This window comes from Xyrauchen texanus, chromosome 10 (assembly GCF_025860055.1).
Source record: "Xyrauchen texanus isolate HMW12.3.18 chromosome 10, RBS_HiC_50CHRs, whole genome shotgun sequence".
Lineage (NCBI taxonomy): Eukaryota > Metazoa > Chordata > Actinopteri > Cypriniformes > Catostomidae > Xyrauchen > Xyrauchen texanus.
This window is the reverse complement of record NC_068285.1, coordinates 17,614,023-17,626,719: the sequence shown is the minus strand read 5'-3', so window position 1 is coordinate 17,626,719 and position 12,697 is coordinate 17,614,023. Positions and strand designations below refer to the sequence as shown.

Here is a 12,697-nt window from a genome sequence, read left to right as displayed (position 1 = left end):
TATCATATCGCTTCTGAAGATATAGATTTAACCACTGGAGTCTTATGGATTACTTTTATGGTGACTTATGTGATTTTTGGAGCTTCAAATATTTTACACCCATTCACTTGCACTGTCTAGACCAAAAGAGCTGAGAAATTCTTCTAAAAATCTTAATTTGAGTTCAGCAGTTGAAAGTCATGCACATCTGGGATGGCATTAGGGTGAGTAAATGGTGAGAGAATTTTCATTTTTGAGTGAACTATTCCTTTAAGTGACAAGATGGAGACATTGCCTCTTATTACTTACATAAGAGTAGAGTGGTGGTGGTGTAGTGGGCTAAAGCACTGAACTGTTAAGCAGAAGGTTGTCGGTTCGATCCCCACAGCCACCACCATTGTGTCCTTGAGCAAGGCACTTAACTCCAGGTTGCTCCTGGCGGATTGTCCCTGTAATAAGGGATTTGGATAAAAGTGTCATCCAAATGCATAAATGTACATAATAAAACAAACAAACAGACTGAATACTTAGGGCTTAATTTTATCAAAGCAAGCATTTCCTATCTACTCTTAACAGTGCCACAATCACCATACATATTGAGGGGGACATGTCCCCATTCAGAATGGTAGTTGATCAGTATGAATGTCATTGATCAATCTTGAATATTTGGTTGCATTCTTGGCCCTAAGGCTACTTTAAAGAAAGTAAAATTCCAATTTGCTGCAGAATTTGGCATCACTTACAAAAATCATTACACGCATACTGTAGATTTGTTCTTTCTGTTTTTTCTGCTATAAGCTTTACATTGAAATTAAGTATTCTAGGCATCTACCACATCATGCATAGAAGCTGAAGGAGGTGTCCAAAGGGAGTATAAGTGTGCAAGGGACTAAATGTGTATCTAGTCCATATGGTTTGTAATTGCATTCTGAACTTGCACTGTTTTGAGTGTCTGATGCCCAAAGAGGTCTTTTTTTTTCAACCAAACCTGATAGCTGTGCGTACATGTTTTTAATACCATACTCCCTAGAGATATTATGTGTCTTACATGAGGACTAAGGAATTAACCTAAGGGCTTACAGTCAAATTCCTGTCAAATGACTCTAAAAAAGCTGCAGTCTATCATTTCTGCGCCACTAGTGGCACCAAATGGAATTGGAAAAAGTTTACAAACAATTCAGCCATTGGTCGATCAAACAGGCAGTCCCACCTCAAACTTATGGTATTGGTGAAGCAATATTGCTATGTTGGGCTGTTAAAACAGTGCAATCTTGAAAATGCCACAGTTTTTACACTTTGTGGAATTCCACCTACGATTGACTACTTACAGTCTTTGTACATTAAGCTGGGATTGGCGAATATTTTTTTACCTCGAAAAACATTGCACACAGATGCTTTTAAAGCAGTTCACACCTCATGTAATCACCATGCATATATTTATAGATGTGTTACACAAATAGGTAGTTTCACTGTGAAGTATAACAGTTACTTTGATGTTTTATATTTAACTCAAACCAGTGGTTCTCATCTTGTCTATTAGAAGGTCTCCAGGCAGTCAGCATCGACCCAAGGCAGATGGTGACAGCAGCCGGTCTCTCAAGCCCAAACAGGCCACAGCCCTGAGATGCAATGCAAAGAATCCTCTAATCCTACCTGTGATCTGCCTTTCAGCCTTTAACTGATAGAAAGATGGATTGTCTCAGGGGTTAGGGGGCAAAAAAAATTGCACCTAGCTCCAGTCACACCTGTGCATTCAGGTCCAGCTCTTTCTTGCAGTCTTGGACTTGTCCATGCGCACACTTTAAAGTGACTTGTAAGTCATGTCTTCCTTGTAATTTTGGCTGATATAAGGGGTTTGTTGTTTTAGATCATAGAGATCCATGCTCATTTCATATGCTGCCTCTGAGAAGTACATTGTGTTTGGATGCATTTTTGTCCATCTGTGGTGACTTTGGCAAGCCTGCATGTAATAGTATTTTTTTTGGGACTTCAAGAGAATAGCTCTGCAGGATCTCAATATATCTGCAGGACACTGAAATTCTCAGTCTCTTACTTGTGTCATAAAAACTACAAAAGCTTTTCTGTGTAATTCCTGAAATGAGTAACATTTTTCCTCCATGAGTGGGATTGCCTGGTTGGTGGATTTCCCACCCCCACACAAACAGATGGAATACCTAGACGGCAACAGACCCTAGCCTTGATTTCTTCCTGGTGCTATAGTTGATGACTTATTTCATTGCTGTGCTCACTATTAGAGCACCACATACAGTAAAGTAATTTGCACGTCTTGCACATGTGTCAGGGTGATTTGTGCCATATTCGCATGCACAGGGTTGTGGTTTCCCTCATTATTGTGTATGCATGGATGTAAGTTGCAATAACCATTAGTGAGTGATAACATGCTTTTATAGGTTATTACAAGCGACAGGTGTCTTAAGGGATATTTTGGATTAATTGTATAACTATACAAGAAATGTGTGTGTGAATCTATCTCAACCAGGTCCAGGTCATGTTTCTCATCAAAATAATAATAATTATAATAAAGAATTAATATTTTTCTTGAAGTAAATGAAGGCTATTTTTAGAGATGCTTTTTTTTTAATCGTGACATTATTTTAATAATAATTAAGCTCATTTTCCCTCCAAGTTCCCTTTAGTATTTTTGAATTTTTCTCATGACCAGGGGTTTTTAAACTGGGTTCTTTGGATCCCCAGGGGGGCCACAAGGGGAATCTAGGGGGTCGGAATACATTTTTAGAGAATTCCCTTTTCAAAATTATTTTATATATATATATATATATATATATATATATATATATATATATATATATTTTTTTTAGGGCTGTCAACATTAAGGAATGCAAACTGGGGAAATTGCTTATTCCCATGGTAACAGCCACAGTGACTTCTGATTGGTGAATGAATCTCGCTTTTAGATGACTTGGGGGAATTGCTTTTTACAGGTGTTATTAACAGGAGATTCTGTAGATGACAGTGGACAATTTCCATCATACATTAAGACATGGAGCTATTACTTCATCCAGTAAAAAAGAGAAGGGGTTTAACGTTATGTATTTCAAGTTATATCAACCAAAATGAGCGTGAATATTCACAAACCACTGCTGACCAGCACTGGATTAGCAAGGTCCCCATTTCTGACTGTATATGGCCTACGTATAATTATTTTTTTAATCTTGCTAGATAAAGTATGCTACTGTATTATTATAAGTTAGTATAAAATGACAATGGACAATCCAGCTTTAGGTCAAATGCAAACATATTTCACAGTTATTATTGAAGATATTAACACATTTACATATTTAATTTTCCACTTCAGTGTAACTGTCATGTATGTGAATATAAATCGTGTCATGCTCGTGAAAGAGTTTTTATGATGTAGGAATATGAAAACTTTTTATTTTCCTTTTATTCCATTTTATTTGAAGAAAAACAAAAAGTGACAGTTAAAAGAGACATGACAATTTGACACAATGAATAATGATTAAATTGGGTTATTGTATCATTACTGTTGTTTAATTATGAACAAAACTATGATATTATAGTAACAAATAAAAAGAAATTAATCTATATTCAACTGTTTATTTTTCTTCAGAAGAATATGGTACTTTCCTCATGCTTTGACTTTTGAATTGCCTTGACAATTAGTACTGTTTGAGCTTTGTAGTGTTCTCTATGATGTTTCTTCGCCCTGCGGATGGCGCTAATACCAGAAATGAGTGACGCCCCTCTCCTCACACTTCTTTTTATGGTGTTTGTTCTTGCTCTCTTTCATATTAATCGCTTGAGCAGTATTCCTCACTTTTAAATAGCTATGCAATGGCTGGATACAATTCAAAGTCAAGTTTATTTATAAAGCACTTAAAAACACAAGTGTAGAACAAAGTACTGTACATTAAGTGTACGTCAAACACAATAACACAATCTTACAATCTTATTAAAACACAATGGAATAAAACATTTCCAAATATAAAACCAATAAAAACCACTTGACTTGACAAATGTAATCTAATTGAAAGATGTTGCACACAGAAGCCTCACACAACATATATTAAAACATATTGGAACTAATAACTGAGATCATTTTATACCTTTAGTAGATAATATCATATTAGTTGTACATGGGATCAGGGGTCCACAAAGAATTTGGGTATATGAAAGGGGTCCTTGGTTCAAAAAAGTTTGAGAAGTTAAGGATGTCTGTATTGTTAAACTCTCATTTATCTTTTCAGACTCTATTGGTTAGGTTTATTGGAAGGCATTTTGCCTTCAGGGTGGATGGAAAAGTTACTTAGGTTAGATTAGGACACGACTTTAAGGTCGTTTGTGCCATGTTGGTGGTCTTTGCTCATTATGGGGTGTGCACAGACTTAAGTTGCGGTAACCATTGGTTAACATGCATTTATAGGTTGCTACAAGCGAGAGGGTCTGTGGGCTCATTTTAAGAACTATGCAATCAATTTGTGGCTTTTTGTGCGTGTTCTCAGCAGTGCAAAATGTGTTGGTGTGGTTGTTAATGTCACAACAGGTACAGTATATATTGGATATTTCAAAAAGAACAATAAATTAGATATGGCTTATCAGTTCATGCTCTCAACTCTCTCTTTTCCTCTATCACTCACATCATTAACGTGTGGTCAGCCACATCTTTTTTGTTTCTCAGACTTGTCATTGACAGAATGAGAGACCCAGTATTTCACACCACAACCCCCAAAAATAACTAAAACAGAGCGATGCCTCATACACTTTGAATTTATAGCCTACAGACAGGTATTTAGCGAGAAGTGCGGAAAAAGAAGGCAGAGAGAGGAACTGAACGAGAGGGGAAGAAAATGAGTAAGGGAGGGAAGAAAGAGAGCAGGCTTGGAACACACCTACTCGTCTCTGTGGGTCTTCTCATCTGCTTTTAGATACAGTTGACTGGGAAGAAAGAAAGAGTTCAGGTTAAAAAAAAAAACATTTCCGTAGAAAGTGTGAAAGTCTGCTTTGTCTCTAAAGCTAGAACGGAAGTGCAGAAATGGCTGTATATCAAGGTTACAGAACGTACTCCACAGACAGTGTGGGCAGTGACTTGGTCTTCACAGAGGAAAATCATTACCAGGGGATACTCAGGGCCATGGATGAAAGGAAAGGTACTACTGAACTTCTTAATACTTCTGTACAAGCTCGAGCTATACTTCTGTAATACCTTTGTACTTGGATAACTATACTTTTTCATCTAATTTTTTGTTTAAAATGTTTAATGTAATCTTTTTACAATGTTGAATTAGTTCATTGTTCTGCATTATTTTAAAATGTGCACTGCTGATGTGGCATTTTGGGGCCCACACTATTCATTTATTTACATCTTATTGACAAGTAGATCAAGGGCTCTTGGTTCAAATGTTTTTGAAAGTATGCAATACAGTTATATCATACTATTATATCATAATTATATCATAATTGGCATCATCACTGGGCAGTTCAAATGCACTTTCTTTCTTCCATCCATTCATGACAGAAAGGTCTAAGATGTCAAGTGGAATTTCATTTGGAAATGGAAGTTTTGGGGCTCCAAAGGGAGGGGCCAATTCCAAGGCAGATCCCAATTCTGGGTTGTGGTGCTGTGTGTACATGCATAATATGTTGGAAAAGAGGTCACAGTTTGGATACAGCATTGTTCATTTATTATAAAAGAGCTTGATATATTTTTAAATATAATTTGTCATTTCATACATAATTACATAATTGCCATTTAAACATAATTGCCATTTCAAAAATTGCTTGCATTACTCCATATAGAGAAACTCCATTCCCTCAAGCTATGATTTCAATTTGACGAGTGCAAAATCTAGACTGCCGTGCAAAGGAATGCCTCTTAAAACGTACACTTCTCTATCTGATCTTATGTTTTTGCTTATCATATTTTCCATGGCATGGAACATTAATTAAGCTTTAATGTCACCTCAAATTATACTGATACGATCATTGGCTTGATCTTTCCATTATAAGGCTCTAAAATGCTGTTGATATTTGCTTGGAATTTCAAGGTCTAATCCGACCTTTAAACCGTTCATCCTTTCATTTAGTCACGCATGCCTTAGAAAGAGCACTGGATGTGCTGATCTCAGGTCATTTCACAGACTTTGACTGGTAACAATCCTGACTAAGGCCAGCACAGATGATCATGATTGCACATAAACACTCCATCTGTGTCTTGCCTTTTCATGTCTCCACATGTTACTGAATTGTGGTGTTTACAAACTGATAACATATATTCCCTACATGTTTTTAGTTGTGTAATATCCTGCACTAAACTGATTGTTTATGTAAGATAGTAAATTACTTTCTGGTCAAATATTTGTTGTTTAGTAGTAGACTTAATAAAATGTGTCTTTGAAAGGAAATGGTTTTCGTGGCAGCACAATCATTTGTAGAAACAGAAAGTCATATAGGGATGCCAACCGGCGTAGTTACCAGCAACATAACAACAACAACATGCATCCAGTGACCTGCAGTTGTTTTGTTATGTTTATTTGCATTATTTTATCTCTTAATGTTTTGGTTGTGAAAACTGGAAAACCTCCGAGATTTTATCACAAGCTCGACTGTAAAGAATGTGGAGATTTCAAAGACACTTTTTTGTTAATTTTCAGTCATGCTTTTGTTTAGAAATATCATCAGCTTCAGTGCTTAATCTTGTGACTGAGAGCGGATGTCCTTAGATTGTCCTTAAACTACTGCTCCACATGAATTCTCCTTAAACTACTGCTTCACATGAATTCTCCTTAAACTACTGCTCCACATGAATTCTCCTTAAACTACTGCTCTACATGAATTCTCCTTAAACTACTGCTCCACATGAATTCTTCTGAATCAATTTATTTCCTATGAGCTCATCAAAAGTTTATTTTAACGTCTAAGAAAGGGGAAGTGGCATTTATCAGAATTGAATCTGAATCACTTTCTTATATTAGTCACAAATCATTAGAATACATTTTTGAGAAACAAACTCTATTCAGGTTATGGTTTTAAAAACTTCTATTGAGGAATTTACCATTTCTTGCTTTCTTATAATTATATGCTAAAAATATGATGATCAAGATGAAAGTAAATGGCAACAACAAATAACACTTTGTTAAAAAAATACACATTCAGTGACAAAAAGCATTGACATTGGAACTACAGAAGAAATCATCCTTTCAGTTTGCTTTCACCAATGGAATGTTTTCTTTGTGCTCAGACAAGTTGATCTAGACCGCTTATTTACTTTCTAACATTCTGTTGTGACTTCTTCATGTACTTTAACAGCCATATAACTTCAGATGGGCTGGATGGGCCACACGCCCAGTTTGCACTCATGCCCATCCAATCACAGTTCAGTTTTGTGTGAAATTAAATATGATTGAGAAGCCAGTTTAAAATTTTCTTATAGACTATCGCAAATTGCAAATCCTACTACACATTCTCATGGGGAAATCATAAGGATTCATCTGACTTTTCTACATTTGGCTCATTTGTATGATATTGTATGACTTTCACTACAGCCAATGACATCACTGGGTATTGTTTCCATCTAATACGCAACAATTGCTTGCTTCTGTCACACACAACAGCTTCCTACCATGTTTACACACTCTACTGATCGGTTAGGTTTAGATAAGGGGTTTGGGTAAGGGCATAATATTAATAAGCATGTCCTTAACGCCTCGTACGTGAAACTTGCACTTACTTCCGCATTAGATATCTGGGCATTTGCATGTGATGAAATCGTAACCATGCTCAACAATAATGTGACTGGACTGATTTACATTTTTTAACATTCTTAGAATTTCGGTGGTAAGATATAAGAAAGTATTTGACTTGACATTATGCAGTGAGAGATCACATACAAATGAGGTACATGCCAGAAATTCACATTAAAATGGCACAAAATAATGCCTTTAAGCCTTTGCTTCTCTAAAATAGGCTCCATGTGGAACAACAAGAGGTAGTAATAGTGCATTACAACCAAAGAAAAGAGAACCATTCTAACCGATCAGCCACAACATTAAAACCACCTGCCTAATATTGTGTAGGTCCCCCACGTGCCACCAATACAGTGCCAACCCGCATCTCAGTATAGCATTCGGAGATGATATCCTTCTCACCACAATTGTACAGAGGTTATCTGAGGTACCGTAGACTTTGTCAGTTTGAACCAGTCTGGCTATTCTCTGTTGATCTCTCTCATCAACAAGGCATTTCCATCCGCAGAACTGCCACTCACTGGATGTTTTTTTTTTTTTGGCACCATTCTGAGTAACTTTAGAGACTGTTATGTGTGAAAATCCCAAAGAGATCAGCAGTTACAAAAATACTCAAACCAGCCCATCTGGCACCAACAATCATCCATGCAAATATCCAATCAGCCAATCGTGTGGCAGCAGCACAGTGCATAAAATCAGGCAGATATGGGTCAGGAACTTCAGTTAATGTTCACATCAACCATCAGAATGGGGAAAAAAATGATCTCAGGGATTTGGATTGTTGGCATCAATTTTAGGCAGATGGTTTTAATTTTGTGGCTGATCTGTGTATATCCATGTATCAAAATAATTTTGAAATGTATTCCAGTACTTCTGTGATTTGATCTGTTTGACTGAAAACATGTTTTTCTTGTCTTTTTGTGTTCTGCAGATGAAAGAGATCGAGTGCAGAAAAAGACCTTCACAAAATGGGTGAACAAGCATCTGATAAAGGTATTGCACACATCCTTAGTGGCAAAAATGTATTTAACCAATGCAAGTATGCAGAAGTATGCAATTACTCTAAATGCCTTAAGCAATCTCACACAGTGCATAAGTGTGACCATATGAATTTTAGCATATACTTTGACTATACAGACACCAAAAAATAAATAACAAAAAAACTGTTTCATAATGACATAATGAGTCTTTACTTAATAAACCCAAGGATTTGAAGTCTAGGAGCATTTGCCAAAATTTACCTCAACTGAATGAAGTTTATTAGCTTAAAGGTGGCATTTGAAGTCATTAACACATATTTGTTGTCAAGTTTGTTTTTCCTTTTTTGTCTTCAAAATGTTTACTGATGCATGCTTTAATCAAATTATGAATTGGTGTATAGGTAACGATTGATATGAAAGTGAATTTGATTAAAAAGCCTCTTGGCGCACCCCGCACTGTATCTTCAATATCTCAGTTTTGCTCTTACATAAATACTACCATATTGTATTGATTATGATTGAAAATTGAACTGAATAACTCAATAACTTTTTGTGAAGATGTTTGGTGCTTTAACTACAAATGAATGTTAAAATAGGTGCTTGCTTGGAAACTCTTAGTAAGTTCTAAAACTACAAAGAGTGCCCTGTTATTTGTCTGTCATTGCATTGAAAACACCTGTTAAGTTCAAGTACTGAAAAGATAGGTGTGTGTTTAATGAGAGAGAAAGAGAGAGAGCAAGAGAGTTCTGGATGCACAGCCTCGTCAAGTTTCCATTTTTATAATCTATTCCTTTTGTAAAACATATGGCGACTGAGTGTGTATTGCTACTGCTGTGGAGATCCCAAACATTTAATAATGGTCCTGTACACAGACTACACACCCAGTGCACTGCACTGAAAGGTGATATTTGTTTATTTATGAGTGTGTGTGTGTGTGTGTGGGGGTTATATAGTGAGTGTGTGAGCATGAGTCATCAACATCTGGTCTGATTTTATATCTCCAAAGAACAGATAGTGTCCCTGGTACTGCTTGAATTTCGCAGCTGCCCTAGAGGCGCCCACAGTCCTGCATCGCTTTCAGAAACAGTTCTTGTTATTTGAAACGAAAGTTCTTGAAATATCCACCCCCCAAAATATATTCAAGTCAATAAATATACTAAAGAAACCGTAGAAGTAAGAAATAACTTCCAGATTTAAAGAGAAAGAGAGAAAATAGTTTGACTGCGTTGTAGATACAAAGACTAATGGGAGTGTAATGTTTTTTTAGGTCTTAAAAATGTTCAGTAATTTTCTACATTTTCTGTCCTTTTAGGTATTTATGGTACATTTTGTATTTGTTTATTTATTTGAAAATATCTATTTGTGTATACAATGGTCCCCCAAAAAGAATTTGGACATTGAAGCCACACTTAGAAATTAATTAATGTCTTTGCATTTATGACAGAATATCTACTCAAGTGAGAGTTTTTTTTTTTAAGAAAGAAAGTCAAAGCACACTTTCCAAGCAAAGTATTTGACAGTAAGAAGCTAATTAGGTTTTAAAATAATAATGCAATACATATACTGCTTGAAAATAAAATGGCCACTTTCTGCTTAAATGTCAGTGGAACATGTCAATAGTTAATGTGATGAACTGCACCTGTGGTTACTCTGCTGGGACACCTGTGTGAACTGGAGAGGAACTGACTTCATACAGTACATCCATTAATAATGACCTTGACACCAGTTTGATTAAGATAAATGTAAAAAAAAAAAAATAATTGCTCAAATTATTTGTTGGCAGATGCCACTTGGTTTCACATTTTGTATCTAATGCAATGACAGTCATGTATTTTAAGAGTGGCTTAAATGTCCAAATACTTTTTTGTGCTACTATATATAAAGTCTGTTAGTTTGTGGGTTGCCTTAGATTAATTTTCCTTCCTCTGATGAGGCTTTGTTTTTACTCAATAGTCTACATTTCAGATCCAGTGACTTAAGAGGCTTTGCTGTGAGTTGTTAGTCTGCTGTAAGGAAATCCTTCTCATCTGGATGCAGAAGTTTGAGATGGAAACATGGACTACCAAAACTTTCTGTCTCTCATCACAATTTAGGCCCACTGAATGGCAGATTTTAAAGATTAAAAGACGAGATTTATTGAGATTGACTTTCCAAACTGGTAGTTCATTCACAACATGATAGTGATGTTCTATTGCTATTTTAGACTTCATATTGGCTTGTGTTGCTTTCAGTTACATTTCAAATCTGAATTTAATATGGAAGCAGTACCACAGTACTGTGTTATTTTATTATACTTGCGGAGAAAATAACCTTGTGGTTTATCATTAGAATGTTCTGTTAACAAAAGTGGAACCACATAAACAAAGGCACATTTATCAGATATTATATAATGTATGTACAGTAAAATGTATATATATATAGCACCAACAATCATGCTATGCTCCAGATTACAGAGATCACATTTTTTTCCCATTCTGATGGTTGATGTAAACATTAACTGAAGCTCCTGACCCGTATCTGCATGATTTTATGCACTGCACTGCCAGATGGGCTGGTTTGAGTATTTCTGTAACTGCTGATCTCTTGGGATTTTCACACACAACAGTCTTTAGAGTTTACTCAGAATGATTAAAAAAACATCCAGTGAGCGGCAGTTCTGTGGACAGAAACACCTTGTTGATGAGAGAGGTCAACCCAAAATGGCCAGGCTGGTTCGAACTGACAAAATTTACGGTAACTCAGATAACCTCTGTACAAATGTGGTGAGAAGAACACCATCTCATAATGCTATTCTGAGATGTGGGTTGGAGCGGTTTTGGTTGCACGAGGTACCTACACAATATTAGTCAGGTTGTTTTAATGTTGTGCTGATCGGTGTGTGTGTATATATATATACAAAGTTAGTTACATTTTTACAGAAGCACAGTGGTGTTACAACTTTATCTTAGAAACCTTTGAATTATAAGCCCACATTATGAACCTGTAAACCACACAAGTTTATCATTTCTGCATCACTATTGTCACCAAATGAAATTGAGAAAATAATTATTTGCTTTCAAACTGGTTTCTTAAACACTCCCCCTTCAGTTTGAGACAAATTTGAAGGCTTTATTGGTTCATCAAAACAAAACGTAATACAGTAATCAAACATTAACGCCAACATTCAAGCTCTCTTTGTTTCAGACTGTACTATCATCAGTGTCATTTTACTGTTATGTCTCTCAGTTTCCCTCAATGTCTTTTCTATCATACTACAGTTCTCATTGTATTTCCCATCTGTTCCAATTCTTTCTCTTTTTTATCTCTTCATTGTTCATCCTTTCCTCCATCCTTCTCTGTCAGCACTGGAAGTCAGAGGTAGGTGGTGTCTGAGATCACACCTTTGTAGAGTGACTACTGTTATTACATGAATGGGTTTCACATGCACCCTGACTTCCTAGAACTAACATGTCTCCTCTCCTTCTGTCTTTTCTTGCACAAAATGCAGTTTCTTAATAAGCTTTCTACTTATGCTGCAACACTTTACATGTCTCTCCCTTGTGTCACCTTTAATGCTCACTGTATGCTCACTGCTTCGATACACTCCATACAGAATGAGTGTGAGTGTGGCTGTTAGAATGCAAAAAGTATCCAAAAAGTATATTACACAAAATGATTGATTTAATTTAAGAGATACTAAATAGCATGTATAGTGATTTAAACGTGCATTGCCATATTTATGCACATAATATGGTGTCTCTATGAGTTCTTACAAGAGCTGGAGGCTTTTAGCATTATGAAGATATGACTCACTATATAGATAATTCTTTAATTTGCATTGTTCTTTGTTCTTGAAAGGCGACACACTAAAATTTGAATATGGAAATACTTTCACACGCATTGCCACATCCAAAACAACAACAACAAAAAAACGGTCAAGAGTTCCTTGTGTTTGATAGTTAACGAAGCAGCAATTATTGATCAATGTACAAATGGGCAGCCCTCTTAGACGTG

At 36.0% G+C, this 12,697-nt stretch overlaps 1 protein-coding gene across 1 annotated transcript in view; it reads left to right on the top strand.

Annotated features, from left to right (window-relative positions):
• The window catches only part of LOC127650843 (plectin-like), a 90,452-nt gene that overhangs the window by 40,063 nt on the left and 37,692 nt on the right, over positions 1–12,697 (top strand). The window contains exons 2-3 of the mRNA XM_052136480.1: positions 8,656–8,717; positions 12,047–12,061. Of these exons, the coding sequence (XP_051992440.1) occupies positions 8,656–8,717; positions 12,047–12,061 (77 nt within the window). The remainder of the gene's footprint in view (positions 1–8,655; positions 8,718–12,046; positions 12,062–12,697) is intronic.